This window comes from Eptatretus burgeri, chromosome 2 (genome assembly GCF_056783735.1).
Source record: "Eptatretus burgeri isolate ZD-2024b chromosome 2, Ebu_testis_v1, whole genome shotgun sequence".
NCBI lineage: Eukaryota > Metazoa > Chordata > Myxini > Myxiniformes > Myxinidae > Eptatretus > Eptatretus burgeri.
The window spans coordinates 154,258,124-154,280,567 of NC_140962.1; the positions used below are offsets into that span (position 1 = coordinate 154,258,124).

Consider the following 22,444-nt stretch of genomic DNA (forward strand, 5'->3'; position numbering starts at 1 on the left):
TCGCCAAACTCGACCTACCTAAGTACCCACGTGGATGGTAAACTGGGCGATCGTACCTCGCCGCAGGTCGACTCCGGACACGAACCGCTTCAGCGGTCCGTTCCGTGCTACAGTGATAACCGAGCGGTGTTATCGTCGGCCTCGACGGTTCCGATTAATTACCGGGAGTATTAAGCCCACTACGAACCCTTTACGTGAAGCAGGATGGAGGGTCAATAAAGAAAAGACGAAACGAAACGGGAAAACAGTTCACACAAAGCACATTTATTACGCGACACACGGAAAGCCACATATACAGCCAAACAGTCAAAATGCACATATAGTAATCAAAACAAAAGCAACAACGACGCAGAGTTACTACCAACTTAGCGCACACACGGTAACACTTATACAGTTCTACTTTACAGACGGCGCCAACACACATTCACTCAAAAGCAAAGGAAAGAAGCCACCCTCATAGACAAGGGGGCAGACGGGCCTGCAGGCCAATATGCGCGCATGACCTGAAGGAGCGGCCAGGCCCGCGAGACCGGGGGGGGGGGGTTATACCCGCGTCCTCGTGATGTGTTGGCGGACGAGCCGCAGATGTGGCCGCGTGGCTGTGCCCCGACTCCGTGCTCCTTGGCGGGTTTTGTTGGCACGACGTTTGGAGTGGGGTGGGAACGGGGCCCCCTTGTTGCACTATCTCAGTGTGGGGGAAAGGGGGAATTGTTGATGCCCTGGGGGAGGGAGAATGGCTGGCTTGGGTCCAGCGACGAGCGATCCCACACCGCGACCTCGTCGCCGACCGCCGTCCTCGCCTCGGACCCGAGCTCCTTTGCCTCTTCCCGCAACTCTTCTCAGCCGACTTCAGAACCCAACTCGATGACACACCGATTACTTCGCCACCCGACTCGACTCTCTGCCACACCGATGGCCCGACTCACTCTTTCTGCCACACCGTTCACTTCGCCACGTGACTCGACTGACTCTTTTCTGCCACACCGATGACTCGACTCACTCTCCCTGCCACACGGATGACTCGACTCGCTCTTTCTGCCCTGATTCGCCTTGCGCTCGCCGTTTTATAGGCTGACAGGAGCAGCTAATATGCAAATATCCGGATCAGGATGACATCGGGGGCGGAGCCATGCTCACCAATTGGACGGAGGAAAAGTGGGCGTGAACCTCCCCTGATCCTAGAATTTGCATATATCGATTTCACACAGACGCGCCTGGAGGCGGGCCCAAGCCGCTCCGTGCTTGCTAATTGGATGGAGGGGAAGTGGGCGTATCGCGTTCTTGATCCGAATTCTCCCTCGGAAAGGCCGCTATTTGCGCTCGCGGCTCGGTGTGTTCGGCTGAACGGGCCCAAGACAGCCCGACACTCAGTGTTCACAGGTGGTGCGGGAATGGCCGTAGGAGAGAGGTGAGGGTGGTGGAGGGGTTTCGGTGGTGGTTTGATGTTATGGTGCCGTTTGGGAATGACGTGATGCGATGTTTGTGGGATTGAGTTGTGAAGGTAAAGGTCGTGGCTGTTGGCGTTGTTGTTGTTGTTGTTGTTGTTGTCTGAGGGTTGGAGCATGGTAGCAGTTGGTGACGATGGCTGGCGTGGTGGTTATTGTGTGATGGCGGTTGAGACGTGGTTGGTTCAAAATAAAGATAGAACAGAAAAACGGCTATCTCAAAGCGTCGCAGCCCGAATGAATCATATAAATTCCCTCTAGACAACGGGTTTGGGCTAACTACACATGTACTTAAGAGATATCTCACCTATGGGCCCTGAATGGTGGTTTGCGAATTTCCACAGCCGTAACAATATATATATATATATATATATATATATATATATATATATATATATATATATATACATATATACATATATACATATATACACATATATATACATATATACACAAGTCAAAATCAGCGAAGGTGTAATAAAGTGTAACACAATCATCAAAATATAGAATTCTTTATTAAATGATATAACTAATGTTTTTAGGAAGTTGAATTACTTTGCTATAATAATCAACAGGAGAAAATATAGTAAGGTACCCACATTTTGAGAAAAACACTATTTACCCCAAGCTTTGAGGGTTTATGCACATTATTGTTGATGGACAAGTAGTGATTTATTTTTTCTGTTTTTCCCTGTTTTCCAGGCCTATTCCAGCATGCAAAGTGTTTTTCTTAATATATATATATGTATATGTATGTATATGTATATGTATATGTATATATATATGTATATGTATATATACATATACATATACATATACATATACATATATATATATATATATATATATATACATATACATATACATATATATATACATATATATATATACATATACATACACATATATATATATATACATATACATATATATATATATATATATATATATATATATATATATATATATATATATATATATGAGATAACCTTTAAAGAAAAATCTATTGTCCATCAAAAAGTTTGTACACACCTATGTTGGATGAACTTTCAACGCAATGACAATTTTTGTTCGCTTAAAAATTCGTATATTTATCATCTCTGCACCGATGACATCACGATACCAGAAAACCTTTTTGGCAAAAAACATAATGTACAAACATAAGACCCCGTATTTGTAATGGAATATGTCAAAGGTACTAAGATAAACAGATCAGAGAAAATTTTGGGGTACACTTATGCATGTTATTTTTGACGGACTTGATGAAGTTATGAGACACAATTTCTCTTTTCCCATGACCGGTATCTATCTTTCAAAGCCTTGAAGTCCTCCTCATCAAGGGAGAATTGGTGATGCCTGATTATACTGACAGGTCCATGGATATACACTGGATCAACTGTTTCTCTGTCCTCAGTCCTTGGCCAGGTGAAGGAATTTTTGGTTCCATCTTGTTGGAGGAACTTCATGCAGACGCTTTCATCAGTGGGTTGGTCTAGTACTCGTCCGATGTACCATTTTGATGGGCGCGTATAAAACACAACATAGTCCTTCATGACTTCAATGGGCTGCAAAAGAAAAACCGTGACTCATTCAGGTATGGTATGTTTTTGTAATTTTCACCACTAGCCTGGAAACACATTACGCTTAAAGTGTTCCCAAGAGTGCTACTGCATTTCTGCTTCGTATTGCAGCACATTTTAATGCAGGCATAAGGCAGTCGAGTCATGCCACATACCTCCACAGATGAGGAAAACGAATGGCTGATAAATTCGCGATGCTCACCTGAACTTTGTTGTTGTTACCGTCAAATTTCCCAGTGGTTTTAACGTGACCATCTGTTGCAGTCCCTGAAGAAAACAGCGCGAATGATTGTTTATACACAGGTTGTCTTGAAATCCACGAACGTGAAAAACTGCCAAGTCGTTATCCTATCAGTGTGGATTTTTGTTTTGGCCTAAGTTGAAGCACTATCGCTAGTACCGATGGCTTCCCGATATGCAAAATTGACTTTTAAAATTTCTTTGTTTTGGCTTTAATCAGTTTATAATATTATTTTACAGGTCGATCAATGGATAGAGACATACCCTCAACAAATGCAAGAAGCGTGGCCATGTCGTCAACGCATTCCTCCAGTTCTGTCGTGGCGATGTCACCAATATCATCGGGAGATTCATCTTCAACAGGAGCAGCTGAAATGCAAGTCACAGGAATATCATTTCATGAACATTCCTGTGTTTTCTTTAAATTTTTGAAGCAGTTTTAAAATTAAACAAACCATCTGTCAGCTGTTTCCAGAGATCTACTATCTTCAATTCGGATTCATCATCCAAGATTTCTTCAGGTTGGGTTGGTAGAATTGCGTCTCCAGGTTCCGCTTCTTCCAGCCACTCATGGACCAACTTCAGTGAACGCCTTTGCCAAGGAAGTATGTATGTCGTGTTATAGCACTGTTGTGGTACAGTGTCACTCATGCAGCCTTCACAGAAGCAAGAAAGGAGGCGAGTATCAAGAACTCCTGGACTAACACATCTAACTGAATGGAGAAGACGAGTTCCAGCGAGGGTAGCTGTGACTTGACTGGCTGGTCGTTTCCTCTGGATCTCGCCTACGTTGACCAGGAAAAAGGATCTCCTCTGTCCATTACAGTTGTTCTTGGTGAGGTTGGAGTGACAGTGCTCATACATTTTCTCTGCACCGTTATCAATTGCCCTCCCGGAAATAACAGCATGACGTACAGCAGATTTAACGACTCCCGATACCCCATCACTCGGCCCCTTTCCAAGGCGCGAACCAAAGTAGCATCTTTCGAATGTAATGCCATGCCTGATTTTGGAGAAACTGATGTCTGCAAATGGGGTCTTCCATTTGTATTGGGAACTGCATCCATCCGTAAATTCAACAACGTGGAAAAGATTTAGTCCCCGCTTTTCTTTCAAGTGGCTAATTGCCAATGTTTCAAAATGATGGACAGCATGAGCATCATGGCCCAGATCATCTGAGAGAAATACCAAGGCTTCTTGCACAACATGAGTGTACTCTTCATGGTGACAATTATAGTAAGCCACAATTGGGTGTACTGTGACTTGTTGGATAGCCCAATGAGCTGACTGAATCTCATTCTGTGCTATGCAAGCATAGTTCTCTACAAAGTCCAGTACCACGAGTGACCAGTCAGCAGGCAGCTTTCTCGTTATGTGAGTAAACTGGTCCTGTTGCCAGTTGGCGACGAACAAATGCTTGGCCAGTGTTTCAGTTTCTGCCAGGAGTTCCTTGAACAAAGCAGCGAATGTCCCCCTTTGGATTGTCTGTACCTTCTTAGTCTTTTGCTTCCCATCATGCATTAAAGGATTTTGTTTCCCAACGCTGCCAAGTCACCATGTACAGTTTCCATTATTCTCCATAAACTCATTCAAGCGGTATTCCAAAAGGGAAATGCCACAAGCATCACAGCGTCTATCAATGCACTTCAGCTGTGGGAAGCGATTGTCTCCCTTGGGGCACATTGATAGACTTATCAGCTCATAGTTGTCCTTGACTTTCAGCTCCTTGCAGTTCATGATTTGAAGCGTTCTATTCAAACATTGGAGTTTCAGCAAAATGGCAGTGCAGTATTCACACAGACATTGGTTTATTATCTTGCCAAAACGAAGTTTTTGCAAGATATGTTAGTCAGCTTGGATGTTAATTTTTTTTTTTTGTCTGTAATCACGTATAAAAAATTCTGCAGAGCACAGTTATCATTGGAAATTTTTGTAACTTCGCATATCAGAGGCCTATAGAGGTCCCTTTCAGCACATAAAATTTTGAAGGTCAAGGTCACTTTGTCGCAAATCAGGGGAGTCGACGAAACCCTTATTTTTTGAGTAATTTTGATTGGATCGTCTTCAAACTTCATGGGAATATAGTTCATGGTCTGGCGCTCAGCTGATTAATTTTTGGTGGCGATTGGCCTTGACCTTCATGGTTAGCGCCTAAGGTCAAACATATTTGACCCCAAGGTCAAATTTTCAAGTTTTAGGAACCATATCGTGTAGTACCTCAAATTGAACACCTCGATGAGTGCTTTCTAGATATATCAAGCTTGAGACATTATGACGTCATTTGGTGATGTTATGAGGCAAACGCATATTTTTCATGGTTACTCTGTAGAACAATTCTCATCGGAATCTCTCGTAGGCAGATATTCCTCAAGGAGTCGCTCCTGGTGGATAGCAGCTCTGTTCACCTCAGTGTGACCTTAAAGAAGTCACACGTGGTCACCTTTTGGCAAGATACGGGTCACCCTGCGGGTGACATTGGTTTAGTTTTATTTTCCTTTGGAGTAGAACGCAGGACGGACGAAGTCTGGTAAAGACAGAAAATGATACAAACTCAGTTTCCTTGGGATTCGCTTCCTTCCACATGGTGTATGCCTGATGCACAGACACCTCCATCACCATACGCTGCTTATGTTGCTTAACTGTTCTCATTGTTAGAAATTCATGCAAAATTTTGGGATCCATATAAAATTCCTGTATATTCCTAACCACGTCTATACAGGTGGCATCTGCTCTTCGTTTTCTGGTCTTCAATGCATCAGATGCTGACTTGGCGATGTTGCTGATATATCCGGGTTGTATGTCAAGTTTTTGCGCAAGCTGTGGTTGTCGCCTGTATTTCTTTGCCACCATCATGCTTTGGACTAATATACGCCTTTTCTCCAGAGATGCAGCGTCACACTTCTTCAGGGTATGGATTGTGGCCCATAGTTGCTGTGTTGATGGGTTCTCGAAATCAAGCACTTGTTGGTAGCTCGGTGTTGACAGTCCTCGGGACCTTAGAGCAGCTCTTTTTTTGGTGTACTACAAACACCCTGGATGAAATCAACCACGATACCCGCAAATTTATCAGCGTCATAAGGAATCTTCGACCACATCCGAGATATAGCCATGCGTTTAGCTGACTTGGTTTTGAATCCTGATCCAGTAGTAGAACTGCCAGGCTCAGTATTGGACACAGCTGGTGTGCTTGGTGTGGAGACGTTCTTGGCCGACCCTTGCTTCTTCACTTTTCCACGCCCCGCTTGATCCTCTTGCGTTCTGCATCCTTTTCTCTTATTCTCTGTTTTTTCTGTGCATTCATTCTTGCTCGCTCTTCTCTTTTCTTCTTTGCATCATATTCTCGCTTCTTAAGTCGTTCATTTCTGGTTAGAACTCTGTGTTGTTTCGCTTTTGTCGGTCCCAGTCCAGGATCGGGAGCCTCGGCCTGCTCCAGTTTTCTTTTGGCAGCAAATTTTTTCTGACGCTCTCGATTAAGATTCTTCTCATGTTCCTTGCCATCCTGACTCCTGTTTTTCTGGTACTCCCTTGCACGTGCACTTTGAGCCGCTTTATACTCCGCCCACTTCACAGGGTCTTGCTTTAAACGATCCCGCCAAGCTTGGCTATTATTAGCATTAATGGACTTCCGACGGTCAGTTTCATCCTGAACTGCTTGACCGAGGCCTGGTGTATCATCCTGCGCCGGCTGCCGACTTTGCATTGCAGTGCGACAAGAGGAACGTAGCTTTACTTTCAGGGACATCCTAAAAAATTTGAATAAATACATATAGTGGTAATATTTATACTGTTCTTCATCCCCACCCCCTCTATTTCTGTCAAACAATAACGTGCACAAGACATCCCCCTATTGACCACGTTCAAATTCACATGCAGCGTCCTAAACATAACACATAAGAACCACTCGGCGAAAAAATATATTTAGGTGGTGTTTTCCGTGTAAAATGGGGTAGAGTTGGCTTCAAATACTTCAAAATGGACCAAATCACTAACGTGCACAATACGTGTCCGTCAGATTCTAACGTGGAAATGGCCAACTCCGTCAGAAACCATAGAAAGTGAAGATGGTGGACCTGACCTCATCCTTTTAACCACGGTTGTAGCACTTATTTACTTTCTTTAAATGTAATTTACATTCCTACGAAGTCACACAACATTCCTATTCATATTTTTTCAAGTTCAAGACAGATATATACTTACGCACGTTAGATATTGCGCACGTTATTTTTTATGACCGACACCGACTCCTTCAAATATGTCGCCATTACGGACTTCTTCCACAGATTTTGATGACGTAATATGCACCGACAGGGTCAAAAGTCTATTTCCGGGTGCAGACCGTTCACGTGATCCACCGTTGGCGGGAGTTGATGGCCTGGATTACGCACGTTATATTCACGATGGACGCGGTCGGGTTGGTTTTCATGCCTCGATATTTCAATACTGAAAACTTTTGGGGCACAAAATGGGTTACATGCCATCAGGAACTTAGCATACAGATATGGCCATGACACTATTTCAGTACATGCTGCTGCCATCTGGTAGTAAACTCAACCTTGAGCCCCTAGACAATTTTGACGGACGCACTAACGTGCACAAGCGGAATTTTAAACCACATATTTTTTTATTTAGCAAAGGATGGATGATTAAATTTATGTTCATACATAACCTTAGATGGTGACCTTTAAATTAAATATATATATATATATATATATATATATATATATATATATATATATATATATATATATATATATTGCAAATACAAATCTAGAAAAGGCAATTAAAGCAGTGTGAAACTGGCCAATGAAAAATGTGATGCTCAGGGCCTTCAAAAAAAATTGTTGCCCTCTTTTTTCCTCAGACTTCAATATATGTGCCTGAAACTGTCTTTTTTATCTCCTGGAAATTTATACTGAAGTATCCAACCATTAATGGACCATTTTTTTCAAATAGTAGAAATTTATTGAATGATTTTCTCATGGCCTACAAATATAACACCTTAGCTGATTTTGACATATATATATATATATATATATATATATATATATATATATATATATATATATATATATATATATATATACATATATATATATATATATATATAAATATAAGAGTTAGACAGATTGGAGATAGACAAAGAATGATCAATGGAATGGTTAAGAAGAGGTTAGCTCAATTGGGACGGAGAATGAATCATTATAAATGCCCAACTAAGGACACTCCATGAATGGCGTTTAAAAAAAAAATGGCAGGACCGAGCCAATCAGAGAAGTGGAGATTCTGCAAGAAACAGAAAGCAGGAGCCACCTCCTATCGGGAAGTAAAAAAACCCATGTCAGAACAGTTGTACACACAAAGGAACAACAAGGTATGTCGAGTAATCCACTGGCACATCTGCAGAAATTTCAACATCCCAGTTCTACAAAACTCATGAAAGCATGAACCAAAAGCAATCATTGAAAACAAGGACATAATGCTCACGCACGACCTGATGATCCCATCCAGCATGAACATAGAAAACAAAGCACTGCGACCAGGCATAGTACTCGGATACAAAAAGGAAAATAAGGCATTGTTAATTGAGGTGCTAATACCAGTGATTTTGGACAAAATAATGCAGAAATCAAGAAAATGACCAAATACCAAAACCTCAATAATGAAGTGAAAAGATCCTGTAAGCTGAAGAGTGCCGAAATTGTTCCAGCGATAATTGGAGTAACGGGAATAATGAAGAAGAAACCTTACAGTGATCCTACAAACCATCCCTGGGAACATCACCACAGACAAACTACAGTTGGAGGCTGTCCGGGGCTCAGTGGCGATACTGAAAGGAGTCCCGAGAACAACATTACACAAAACTTTGAGAACAACACAACTTCACAACTTTGGCCACGAATCACGATCCTTCACCAAAATGTAGGTGGATACTTCGAGTCCTTGGAGGGCGCCATTCTACTTTCTGAAACCCGAATAATGGAGATAACAATCAGCGACACGTACACAAACTTGATTGCAAAACCCCGTCTCCCGCTGCATGAGGGACGGGCTAATGACAATAAGGATAATAACATGATCCACTCTCCCACTCACCTCCTCCTAGCCACTCCCGTAGGGAGCGGCTATTTCTCGTAAAAATTATATCACTTGGAAAAAAAAGAAAAAAATTTGATTGTCATCCTTTTTACATTCAATGCAATTTTGCTACACATTTCCTTGTGCATATCTACCTCAGCCAACAGTATCTGCCAATATCCCTTACTCAGGTTGATCTTCAAAAATACTTATCCTGACTGAGCTTCGGAAAGAAGTCACAATCATTATTGGGTCCAGATCAAATACAGTAATCGTATTAAGCTCCCATAATCAACGAACATGCACTTTTGTCCCATCCTTCTTTTGAATTACCACTGAAGATGAGGGCGGCAAATTCGATTGCCTAATAACCTGCATTTTTTGATATAACCAGGTATATTCTGGCTAAGACACTTCCGAACACTACGGTCCTGCAAATGCCTTTGACTGTACAGGCTCATTTGTAGCACGATCTGTGATGATGATGATCTATTGCCATGGTCCCTGGAAAATCTGTAAAAACACCTCGATACTCTTAAACTAAGGATCTCAACTCCTCACTTTAAGCAAAGGTAAGCTACCTGCTCCCATTATCTTTGACTCACAGGTTCTAATCTACAACTACATTCTCCAAGCTTGTTTTGCTTGTTTAACTTGCCTCAATTTTGGAGCTGGTGGTATTGTTGTACTCGAGTCTATTTTGATATATATACATATATATATATATATATACATACATACATACATACATACATACATACACCCGGACCCTGAAATTCGCAGTTACAACATTTGCGGATTCCACGTATTCGCGGTTGATAATTTACGGCATGCTCCTACATTCGCAGGAAATTGCCCCGTGTATAGTTTTCGTGGCAATATATTATTTTTTCCATGAGCTGCGATCATAACACAGCTCTAAAACATATCTTCCATGAGCCATGCACAAAGCAGCTGCATGTATGTACAGTACAATACTGTACGTACACAAAAGACATATCTTCTACGAGCCACGAACATGACCTGCTTCCTGTACTTCGTGTACTTCCTGTACTGTATTGTAGCTTCGTGGCATAAACATACTTTTGTGGGACATCTCGACATGTGCACTTTAAACATATGGTACTGTACTTACTGTTTTTTTTAGCTTCGCAGGATAAACATAGTTTCGCGGGATATCTCACCAGTGTAACACGTCATTCCCCGCGACGCCATCGCCCGTGAGTTACTTACAGAATGAAAACACGAACAGCGTCTATTTATGTATCCAATAATTACCAGGTCGCCACATATGGACATAACACAATGGAAACATTCAGCGCATCTTAGTGTAAATCACCATCTTGCTGCAAACAGCACCATCTGAGCTGTTGCATTTTTAAAACGCTCAACATAATCTTCCTGTAGATCGGAAAGATGTCATGTCCTGTGAGTTAAAGAATGGAAACATTCAGCGCATCTTCGTGTAAATCACCATCTTGCTGCAAACAGCACCATCTGAGCTGTTGCATTTTTAAAACGCTTCGCATAATCTGCTTGCAGATAGGAAAGGCACCATGTGCTGTGAGTTAAAGAAAGGTAACGTTCAGCATATCTATTCGTGTAATTAGCAGCTAGCTACAAACGGACTAATTACACAATGACAATGACAAAACACTGGCGGATTTTTACCCGACACTCGCAGATTTTCGTCTATTTCCACAGCATTTTCACAAGATTTTCTTCGACATTCGGAGATTTTTCACGGGTCGGGAAATCCCCGGAACCTATCCCCCCATTTCCCATTGAAATAATGCCCCAACATTCGCGGTGTTTTCCCGGAACATATCCCCCACGAATGTCGGGGTCATGGTGTATATTTTTTGCAGCCATTATTGTGTATTTGGTCCAAACTTCATATTGATAATCAGAATAATATTTTACCAATTTTAGTTGCAATTATTTTTCATCATTTGGTGTACTTTAAGATCATATATGCAGAGCAGGTGTGTGATCATTGTTTTCTTTTTTGGAGATAAGAATATATACGTATGTGCTTGATCAATCGTCATTTTACTTCATCCAAAGATAAGCAGAACAGTGGAGGGGAGAGATTATCTCATTTCAGGATACATTATCATTACATTTTAACAAGTGGGATTTAGATTGTTCCTTCTGAACGATGTTCAATCAAGGTTGGGCTTCACATTTCCATTCCATAAAAGACATGACATTTGCATCGATTTTTACAGTTCCATGCACAGTGATTCACAAGTATGAAATACTATTCAATGCCTTCTTATTACCTCGCATGCGCAAAGCAAAAAGCGGGGTTAAGCAGTTGGTTCATTTTGTTTGTCTGCCTAAAGACGTCAGTCTATGATCAAGGAACAACTTCATTTCAATTGAATTATACATTTTGAAAAATGTAGAACACAAATCGAAACACGAACCTGCAGCTTTTGCAGCACTTTGGCTCCGATTTGGGTAAATTGTGCAGAATCTTGTCCCGAATGTGCATGCGTAGAGAGGTGAGAGACAATTTTAGTCTGTCTTCCTGTCTGGCAGTCAAGCAAAATTGAGAATCATTCCAAAGAGGAAACTTAGTTTTATGGAACGTCATACAAATAACAATTTAATGTGTTAAATAAGGTGGTGTAAAAGACTGTGCATCAAGGGTGGTATACTTCTGAAAAAAAGTTTGTTCCGTTTTTCTTCTGGAGCTTTTAGAACCTTCGTTTTATTTCAATTCAATTGTATATTTGATCACTGGAGAACACAAATCGCCTTCTTGGCACTTTCAACACCTTCCGTTTAGCATTACTTGGAAAAATAATCATGCCCTCTCATGCCCTGAGAGCAGACTAATCATGTGAGATTCTGCATTCAGATAAGTATGGCGGCACGTCGCGCTCTTTTACTCTCAGTGTTGGGGAATATCGAGATGCAGACAAAATTGTGGCTCGTAGGAAATCTCGATCGTGCTTGGAAACGCAAAGCAAAAGTTGAAAAGACCTTTCCAAGTCCCTTTTCTCAAAACTGCAAGGGGTAAGGTGTTCTATGATCTCTCTAGTTTGGTGACAATTTTTTTTCCGGTTTATGCAGACGACTGTTGAGCAAGGGGTGATCCATATAGTTCCACGACAGTTTCTCCTGCATCCTTTTGTTTTGCCTCCAGGAATTTTTACCCTCGCCAGAGGAGAGGGTATTGCATTTGGGTCTGTTTGTTTGTTTGTTTGTCCGCACAGAACTTTTATGTTTTTCTCCGCAACCGCTTATCAGATTGAGACAAAATTTTCAACATTGGTGCGATTACTCATGTAGAATGATTTAATGATAATTATGACGTCATAGGTCACATGCTGTTGCAGCCATATTGGAAAAATGGGAAAAATTTGGACCCCTGCATCTCTGAAACCGCACCAAGGAAAATAATTGAAATCTGGCACACAGCAAATACTCCTCGTGGGGAATGAGTGATTTTTTATGATGTCATAGGTGCCCTCATTATGACGTCATAATTGCACATGTAGAATGCCACATCTGCCGTGTGATGGCAAAACCTAGCAAGTCCGGCTCCAGACAATTTGAGTTATCAAGGAAAAACATTGGCGTCATGGGATTAAGATACCATAAATCAATATATCTTTATTTTGTCATATTATATCATTATTATATGTAAGCTGTTTCAGGACAAAGTTTTATCCAAATCATGCTGTTGATATTGATGGTAAATGACTTACTAGGTTTTTCCAGACAACTATATTTCAGTTCCTTATACAAATAACATACAGGAACCTAGCAAGTGGTGTTTTTTTTATTGCATTCACTAAGTAAACCATGTAATTACATGCAAGACGGTACTGAATCTTCCAGGAATATGACAAATAAAAGTTACGACATAGCAGTAAAGATGTGCAGACCACATGTCATCAATGACTGCACTAAGAAAACTGAACAAGCAGGTCGTTGCTGGTTTCGTTAGTTGACAGCTCCAGCCAGAATTTCCTCTTCGCTGCAGGAAATGTTTCAGATAACTTGACCAAGCTCTCCTTCTTTGTGGCCTTGACTCCTCTGGGTTGTGCCAGTACACCAGGCATCGACTGGACGCAGAATTTTGGCTTCAAGAAATCCACCTCAGTTAGTATTTCGTCGGAAAATTTTCTCTTGAAACGAAGGTATCTACTACCTTTCCGAAATTCCACAAAACAAATTTCACTGAGCAGAGGAAGTTTGACTCTTTTGCTCTGCCGACTGCGGTGGCCATCTTCAAAGAGATACATCTCACTGTGCTGTAAGATTACAGGCTTGATGTTTTGTGCTGCTTTGTTGCAGAGCTCAACAAAGTCATCAAATGTTAGTATTTCAGGTGACTTCTTCATTTTTTTCCCCAATACTACCATGGATGCTGTCTGCCTTCATGAAGGTGTGGCCTCTTTCAAGGTATTTAAGCACAATTGTATCTGGTCCCCACTCCTGATTCACACACATAGCCAGCGCAGTAAAGAGAGACCAGTTCTTATTTTGACCACTGCAATTGTCTACCCCAAAAATATCATTTTCTTTACCTGACAAGTTGATGCATTTAACATAAGAAGATGCAACATTGCCAGACAGCCTACCAGCAATGCCTTCATGCCACAGTATGACATACTCTTCTGACTTCTTTGTCATTGAAGAAAAGGTCTCATTAAAAACAACAAGCATGCTGATGAACAGATGCTGCTTCGTTGTCATCTTGGGCAAGAGTATCACGCGCTGCAGCAAAGACATCAGTGCGACCGCCATGATCAGCCGCAGCATCCTCCTGGTATGCATGTCTTGCTTCCTTCGCCCTCTGTAGATGAACTACACCATCAACACATTGACGGCAGTTTCAGCGATCATGGCTGTCATCAAGATCTCTTGTATGTGAGGTAAATATTGCGCAGACATCGCAGTCATCTTGGGACGGCTTTGCAAAGCTAACGTTTTCACTATCAAACACCCGGCGATAGAAAGCATAACTTACGTCAGTGTATTGTGTGTTGTAATCCTTCCACATAGATGTTATGGTGAGCTGTGGGTCAAGATACCGACAGTTTGGAGAATGTTCCCTGTTGTAGTGGCTGATCTGAGGCTGGAATGAATTGATGTGAGCTTTAATCTGGGTCCAACCACATGTGTTGTTGGGTGCCGATTTTCCACGTCTGTCAATAGTGGGCGTCATTGCATTTGGAGATGCCAGCTTCGAATTCACAAATTCAGTTGCCATTCCATCAGTTTTTAGTCCAAGGGTGTGCAGGAACATCGTTTTACAAACAGGTACTTTTTCGCAGGACTTTACCGGTAGATGGTAGATGAGCGTATGTGTGCGTGTGTACCGATCGACATGGTGTTTCTTCTGCTTGACTGGTTTGATCAATACATGCCCATCCATCCAAGTACGTCTCTCTCCAAACTGCAAAGTCCAAAAATTTGCATTGATAGCTTGTCTTTCAGTGGATGTTACCAAAGTGTTACATGGTTTTCGGCATCTGCCACATGGATCGAGCAGAGGGTACTTCAACTTGTTATGAGCTTGCTTCTGTGGTACAGTTCATATTATAAATTACCAACAGCACATAAGACTAGCTGAAATACAATGAACTGAAAGAGATTACAATAAGCAACGGTGGGTGACTTAGTATTAGTGATAAGAAGTATATGTGAATATGTGAAAGATTTAAAGAAGTAAAACAACAATAAAAGAACTTGCTTCGGCAATGGTACACTGTCATCAAGATCTTGTCCAGTTTCATTTTGCTTGATCAGCGAATGTTTCTGTTGGCATTAGAAGCGGTTGCATGGTGACAAAATGAGGTGCTTCACCAGCCACAGCAGCAGGGAGATCACCTGCATGCTCCTCAGCAGGCCTGCAACATACACAATGGATGTGTAATAAGTGAATAACTAGTGGATACAACTTACGATCATTTGGACATCGCTAATAATATATATTAAATTTGACTGAATGAAATTAACAAATTCATGGATATGACATGTCCCTATTTGTTTAATTATTACTCAATAGCAATTTACCGCACATTATTGTTATAGGGTCTATAATACAAAGCAGAAACAATTTATTTCTGAATTAAGTGAAACACATTGGCATTAACATTAGTAAAGATCTACTTACAAGGTGATTGGTGTTTCCATATTGCAGTCTGTGTCGTCAGATGTTACAGTGGGCCCAGCTGCACTCTCACGAGCACATGTACCAATGCCACCGACTGCAGCAGCTGACTCGGCTTCAACCTTTTTCAACGCCAGTAACACCATTGCCTTCCCACGAGAAGCCATAACCACAGCTCATAGTGCAATTTAGCACAAAGAACGATTGCAGCGAGTTTAACGACTAAATTACGAGAATGATTGTTTATTTCCGAAACGAAAACCAACGAGTCACAACCGAATGCACGTGGTCAATATACTGCAACGTGATTGGCTAAATGACTTACTAGGTTTTTCCAACACTTTGGTAGGGTAACTGTGAACTTGCTAGGTTTTGTCATAACATTATCGAAGTGAATGCTCATGCTATATTTAATTTAAGTACACTTGGAGGACAGGAAAAACCTAGGAAGTCCAGATATGGGTCGAACTCAAATTTGACCAAAACCGGACTTGCTAGGTTTTGCCATCACACGGCAGATGTTTGGTCGACATGATATCTATTTTTGAAGAAATTTTGTTTTGTTACATTTTGGGATTTTAGAAAGTGTTGATCTCCGTGGGTCACGTCTGGAGTTCTTTCTTTCTTGGATAAGTTTGTTGATGGGTCAATCCCGATGTTTGTAAAGAACAACGGATTGTTTTTTTTCTTCTTGAAGTTGGTAAGTGGATCTGGAATGGAGCAGGTCATATTTGGCGTTGAGGTTTCTCGTATCAAATTATTTCCTTGATAAAGTCTCATTTGAGACATTTCTTTCACATGTTGATTCTTTCTTCTTTCATTTCAGGCTTTTGGTCCATTCTGCCTTCTTGTGTGAATTCGGTAATGTCTGCCATAACTGTAGGATGTAACAAATCCCTTGCCACACACACCACATATGTATGGACGTTCACCCGAATGGACTCGCATGTGTCGCTGACAGGGTGTTAATTCAAGGAATGCCTTGCCACAGATCATGCACGTGTATGGACGCTCACCTGAATGAATTCGCATGTGTCTCTGACAGGGTGACGACTCAAGAAATCCCTTACCACACACCGTGCACGTGTATGGATACTCTCCTGAATGAATTTGCATGTGTACCAAACAGCGCGATGATGATGTGAATCCCTTACCACAAACCCTGCAGGTATATGGTTTCTCCCCCGTGTGGACCCGAGTGTGTCTGGTGAATACCCATTTACGACAGGAACTGTAAGAACAAACGGTGCATTTGTACTTTTTATCAGTAGAAACTGGTTGGTTACTCTTCAACGGAGTCTCAGGAGTGAAGCTTTGAGAAGGTGAAGGGTATGGGGACTTCCTGATGAGCTCCACTTGTCTCCCTGTGAAGATCGTTCAAACACAAATACCAAGTCAGTTCTCAGCCTTAAATTTGGCGATAGAGGTTTACAAAAATAAACGAAATCAATCTTCTGATGCAAGACCACAAACATCTTCTGAAACAATGATACAGTCGCTCATGGTGTAAATGAAAGGCAACAACTTGCAAGGAAAACCAGATATCTGTGGTTTGAGCTCTTTCCGTCTTGCAGGTTTTCCAATGATGTATTTTTAATGTGAGATTATTATTATTTTATCAGACATGTCATTGAAATTCAAGGGGGGGGGGCGGTGGGGGGGGAATAACTAAATGTTTTGAGGGACCATCGATTTATTATGTATCCCAAAGGTGAAAATAGTTCATGCAAGTGTGATGTGTAGAATCTGAACGACGTACATTGTTAGCCGTAGACCTGTTCTGTCTTTTTGATGGCAATTCTGCTTTTTGGCAGCCAGAAATGATTGATAGCAGCCAGAACAAGAGACTTTACTTTAACATTGTGACAATATGCCTGCTGACCAACAAACAGCACCCTGATTTCAATCTCTGGTAAACAGCCTGTTCCAAACCATGTATGAACTAACGAATGAATGAATGCATGCACTTCTTCCTTCTAAGTCACTCGCACATGAAATGAACAGGACAATTCTACATGTGAGTTACTAAATATCAGGCTCGATCAAAATATTCACTATCCACTTCAAAAAGCTCCATTTAAACATCAAATGTAATCAAGGGAAAGATGTTAACTCTGAAAAATAATTTTAAATATGTCTTTTAGATTTAGACAATTGTCAAACAACAAAAAACAGGTTAACTTTGAAAGGATTAAGAGTTCAAGAAGGCAAAATGAAGTTCCGTCTTTACACTCGCATCAATAAAACTTTATACTTGGTGAGCTGGTAAAATAAGACCATTCATGATAATCCTGCTGCGATGGTGAGAAGATCCAACTAAGTGATTACAGATTCAAACTCGAAGGGTACTCGGGAGAGCGCGTACCTCCGCCACGTAATGCCTGATCCACGAGAACACATCGGGCTTATTACATTTTTGAAACGTCATTCTATATATAGTTTTTGGCCCGATCTCTCATTGGTGAAGAATCAGTTTTAAAATTAAATAATTTAGTATCCAGATTCAGATCTTCACCAAAATCGAATCAATTTGCCCTTGCCACAGACCCAACATGTCCACCAAGTTTCGTCCGAATCCGTCCACAACTTTTTCAGATATCGTGCTACATATTGTTTTTGGCCCTGTCTCTCAATGGTGAAGAATCACTTTAAAAATTCTTAGACAAATCCGGATCTGGATCCTCACCAAAATCTAATCAGTTCGTCCTTGTCACACACCAAACCTGTCCACAAAATTTAATCCGGATCCATCCACAACATTTTTGAGATATCCTGCACACAGAAACAAACAAACAGACAGAAATGGGTGAAAACACAACCTCTGCCACCCAAACGAGAGAGTTCATGGAACACGATACTAATGGTCGACCGATATCCAGAATTTTGAGGTTATTGCCATCGGCCGATTATTGCGCCGATATTTTTATTTTTATTTTAAGAAAAAAAAAAAAAAAAAAAAACTTTCCTTCTCGTGATGCGAGGCAGCTCGAGCTTCTCCTCGTGTCAATTTGGCATCTGCAGGTACCCTTCAGGTGAGGTGGCTGCTGCGGAATGTTAGTGAGAGCTTTCTGGCAGCGCTGGATATGCCGAAGAGGAAAACGTATGACTATATATTCTCAGCTTTCAAATCTCAATATACGTTTAATTCCCCATGGTGAACCAAGCCGTGTTCGCCACGCCCACTGTTCGTGCTGCGGAACCTCCACACACGTATGGGGCCACTTCACAGCCTTTCACACGCCCCCTCTCGTACCGTGAGACTTTCTCAAACCACTTGCGCACATGGGCCGTCTCGCGACCTTTCCCGCTCTCACAAGCCGCCTCGTGGTCATTCACTCAACCTTAAAAGTTAAACCACTGATTAAATACAGGTGAAACCTATTACATCTCTCGTGTAACCTATCAAACAAACAATATGCTCATGAAGTGGTTTCGGGTTAATTAGGCAAAGGGTTTGAATACTTATGCAACTGAGAATCATCTGATTTTTCTTGGGTAAACAAACTTAATCACATTTTATCTGCTTTTTTTGAGCTTTATCACTTTGGAGTAGTTTGTGACGACCCGATAAGTTAAGTTTGATTTGAAAGCATCATGAAATGAGCTCAGGTGGCCTTATAATGTGAAAATTTTGGAGGGGGCGGGGAGGGGGGGGGTGAATACTTTTGCAGGCCACTGTATAAGATGATATCTTGGTGATGTCCCTGTGCCTGCTATTCACCCAATTAAGTTAAGAAAACTTAACAGTTCCATTAATTTTTTGTCAAATGAGCACAGCTCAGGCAAGACTGCCGAACAAGCCTCCTCCTGTATATTATGTTCTTGTGTAGCGTTCATAATGTAGTGCTTGCATGACTGACGACTTACAATCCCCCATGTGACTTCCTTCCTCTTTGGGACCAACCAGGAACTCGTCTTCAACCTTTACTTGCAAGATTTCAATACGTCCTACCATCTCGGAGTCATTTTCACATCCTCGTACAACGGGCTGTTCTGAGCCTTTCCGGTCAATGCAGGACTCCATAAAACAACAGAGCTTGGCGTACATGGTGAGCGGAAATGTTTGTGTGGACAAAGAACAGAGTCGAACCCTTGCCAGAGTGGGCTTGGCGTGAGCACAGAGCCCTCTGAGGATCTCGGTTCCCAGCCCCTTAACCGCGGCTTGGAGCGACTCCTCTGGCAAGCCACGGCTCTCCAGCCAGGCAGGAATGACACCGATCCTGCTGTGAGTTCTTGTACAGTCCATGGCCGTTCAGGAACCTGCAGTGAAGTGAGTTTGAATGTAAACAGGTCCATCCTTTTAACAAGAACTACTGAAACAAAGATGAAGTAACGCGAAATATGAAACAAATTAAAAGCACAATTACACATTCATGTTTTCTGTTGTAATATTCTTGTGAATGGACCGACTTCACTGTCAGTGAGAGTGGCAAGTTTGTGGTACAATACGTAGGATGTTTGGAGTAAAGATAAATATTCATGGACTGATGCTGATACAGACACCCTCTGTCTAAACTGGGGATGCTGTCTTTCAAGGTAAGGTGTAAAATGAAAACTAGTTACTGTGTGCTCACGAAGCGAAAAGCGGGGTCGAGCGATCGGTCACGTCCTACGTGTGCCGTACGTACGTACGTACGTGTCTGCATTTTTAAAATTCATGTTCTCAGAAACTTTTGGTCTGATTGAAACGAAATTTTTCAAAATGGGTGCGCCTCCTCCTGTGGAATTTTTTTGTCATAATCATGACATCATTGGTCACGTGGTACTTTCTCACAGATCGCAAAAAATTTGTGTGGCATGAGGGTCAATCTTCCACAGCCCGTAACATTAACGCAGGTGTCCACCAGGGCTCTGTGCTGGGGCCTTCTTTGTTTCTGCTTTGCATAAATGACCTGTCCGACAACATTTCATCTCGGCGACTCAACCCGATACACGACTTATCCTGGCTCCATACCTGCATCAATCCGCCACTTATCACCTTCTGCCACAAGTAACACTGAATATGAATATGTCTCTGTGTCTCTCTGTGTCTATGTCTCTGTCTTTTATTTATTTTTTTTTTCTTCTCTTTCTTTCTTTCTTTCTTTCTTTCTTTCTTTCTTTCTTTCTTTCTTTCTTTCTTTCTCTCTCTCTCTCTCTCTCTCTCTCTCTCTCTCTCTCTCTCTCTCTCTCTCTCTCTCTCTCTCTCTCTCTCTCTCTCTCTCTCTCTCTCTCTCTCTCTCTCTCTCTCTCTCTCTCTCTCTCTCTCTCTCTCTCTCTCTCTCTCTCTCTCTCTCTCTCTCTCTCTCTCTCTCTCTCTCTCTCTCTCTCTCTCTCTCTCTCTCTCTCTCTTTTTTCTCTTTCTCTTTTTCTCTTTCTCTTTCTCTTTTTCTCTCTCTCTCTTTTTCTCTTTCCCTTTCTCTTTCTCTCTCTCTCTTTCTCTTTTTCTCTTTCTCTCTCTCTTTCTCTCTCTCTCACTTTCTCTTTCTCTTTTTCTCTTTCTCTCTCTCTTTCTCTATCTCTCTCTCTCTCTTTCTCTCTTTCTCTCTCTTTCTCTCTCTTTCTCTCTCTTTCTCTCTCTTTCTCTCTCTTTCTCTCTCTTTCTCTCTCTCTCTCTCTCTCTCTCTCTCTCTCTCTCTCAAGGTCGGGTTGGGGAACAGAAGGGGGGATTAAATTGCACATTTAAAATCCTACATATCACAAGCTTCAACACATCTATTAATTAATTAATTTTGGTTTAAAAACATTACATTTCTGAAATGGTTTTATTTATTACAAAGGAAGAAGAAGAAAAAGAAAAAGAAAAAGAAGATGAAAAAGAAGAAGAAGAAGAACACAGAGCGCAGAGCAGGAATAAGCTCTAAGACTATTTTATGGTGAGTTAATGATCGTGACGAATCTGCATTACAGAATCGGGAATCACCGTCACTCACATAAACATTGATCGTCCTTTTTCTCCGTTATTAGTGACGGGTAGTACAGCATCATATTATTACATATCGATATTTTAATTGATTATTAATCAGAATCTGTCCCATTAATATGAATTTACACAAAACGATGAGAAATTATCATCTCTTTTATTCCTTGTCTGTGGAACAACCTTCCAGAGACCGTTCAATCCCACCCTTCCCTGCAGGGCTTGAACCAAGCAGTGTTATTGATCGTTTCAGTGTTTCCTCCCCTCCTCCAATACCGTTAATTCCCTTGCTCCTCCATGAGCCTCGTTCCTGTAAAAATAATTACACGTGCGGCGCTCACAAGTCCCCTCTACCGAGTACCGAACAACAATCAGGGTCTACTCATCAGATGAGCACCGAACAGACTCGCAAATCATGAAAAAAAAAAAAACCAACTCACAACGAACCGAGCACGACGATCTCTGGGCTCTCGGACTCCAAACTTCCCTCAGAACATCCAGTCAGAGCAAGCCACGCCCTCCTCGCAATGCATGCCGGGATACCTTTTACCTCAGTCGACGAGGAACCTCGATCGGGTGTCTGTTTATTACGTATGCAAGGTCTCTCCAGCGTGTGTTGCAATTCAGTGGTAGTGGGGTTAGTGAGTGCTGTGCTGTGCTGTGCATGTACGAATCCCAATTCTTCGGTGATATTATGATTTAGTTCCGAATTTCTTTGTTTTCGAATTTGATTTTGTCAATATCAGTGGATTTATCAACCATTTGTTGAACCTACTGACACGATTCGAACACCTCCCCCACCGTCTGCCCCTTCCCCCATCATGGAAATCAATAGGTACAGATATGGATGGTATGGTGAGAGTCCCAAAACGATTAACTTTTTGGGCCAGACCACATCAGCCCTCTCCGTGCCCTCTCTCCCAGGTACCAGCAGAACGCACGCGGTCCACCAGCAAACCCCTCCGAGTTCTGTTCTTGCGTATGGAAGACTGGCTTCTGGGTAGCTCTCATTTCTTGTGCCACTGATGCTGTGCCTCTCCACCAGTGCACTGGTACTCATTTTGCCAAC

General features: G+C 41.8%; 1 protein-coding gene across 1 annotated transcript in view; it reads right to left on the reverse strand.

Moving 5' to 3' along the window:
• Positions 1-21,902, reverse strand: part of LOC147033621 (uncharacterized) — a 38,711-nt gene extending 16,809 nt beyond the window's left edge. The window contains exons 1-4 of the mRNA XM_085857549.1: positions 21,816-21,902; positions 19,344-19,736; positions 16,735-16,840; positions 11,773-11,880 (exon numbers count right to left, since the gene is read on the reverse strand). Of these exons, the coding sequence (XP_085713675.1) occupies positions 11,773-11,880; positions 16,735-16,840; positions 19,344-19,722 (593 nt within the window). The 5' untranslated portion in view covers positions 19,723-19,736; positions 21,816-21,902. The remainder of the gene's footprint in view (positions 1-11,772; positions 11,881-16,734; positions 16,841-19,343; positions 19,737-21,815) is intronic.
• Between the last annotated feature and the right edge of the window lie 542 nt (positions 21,903-22,444).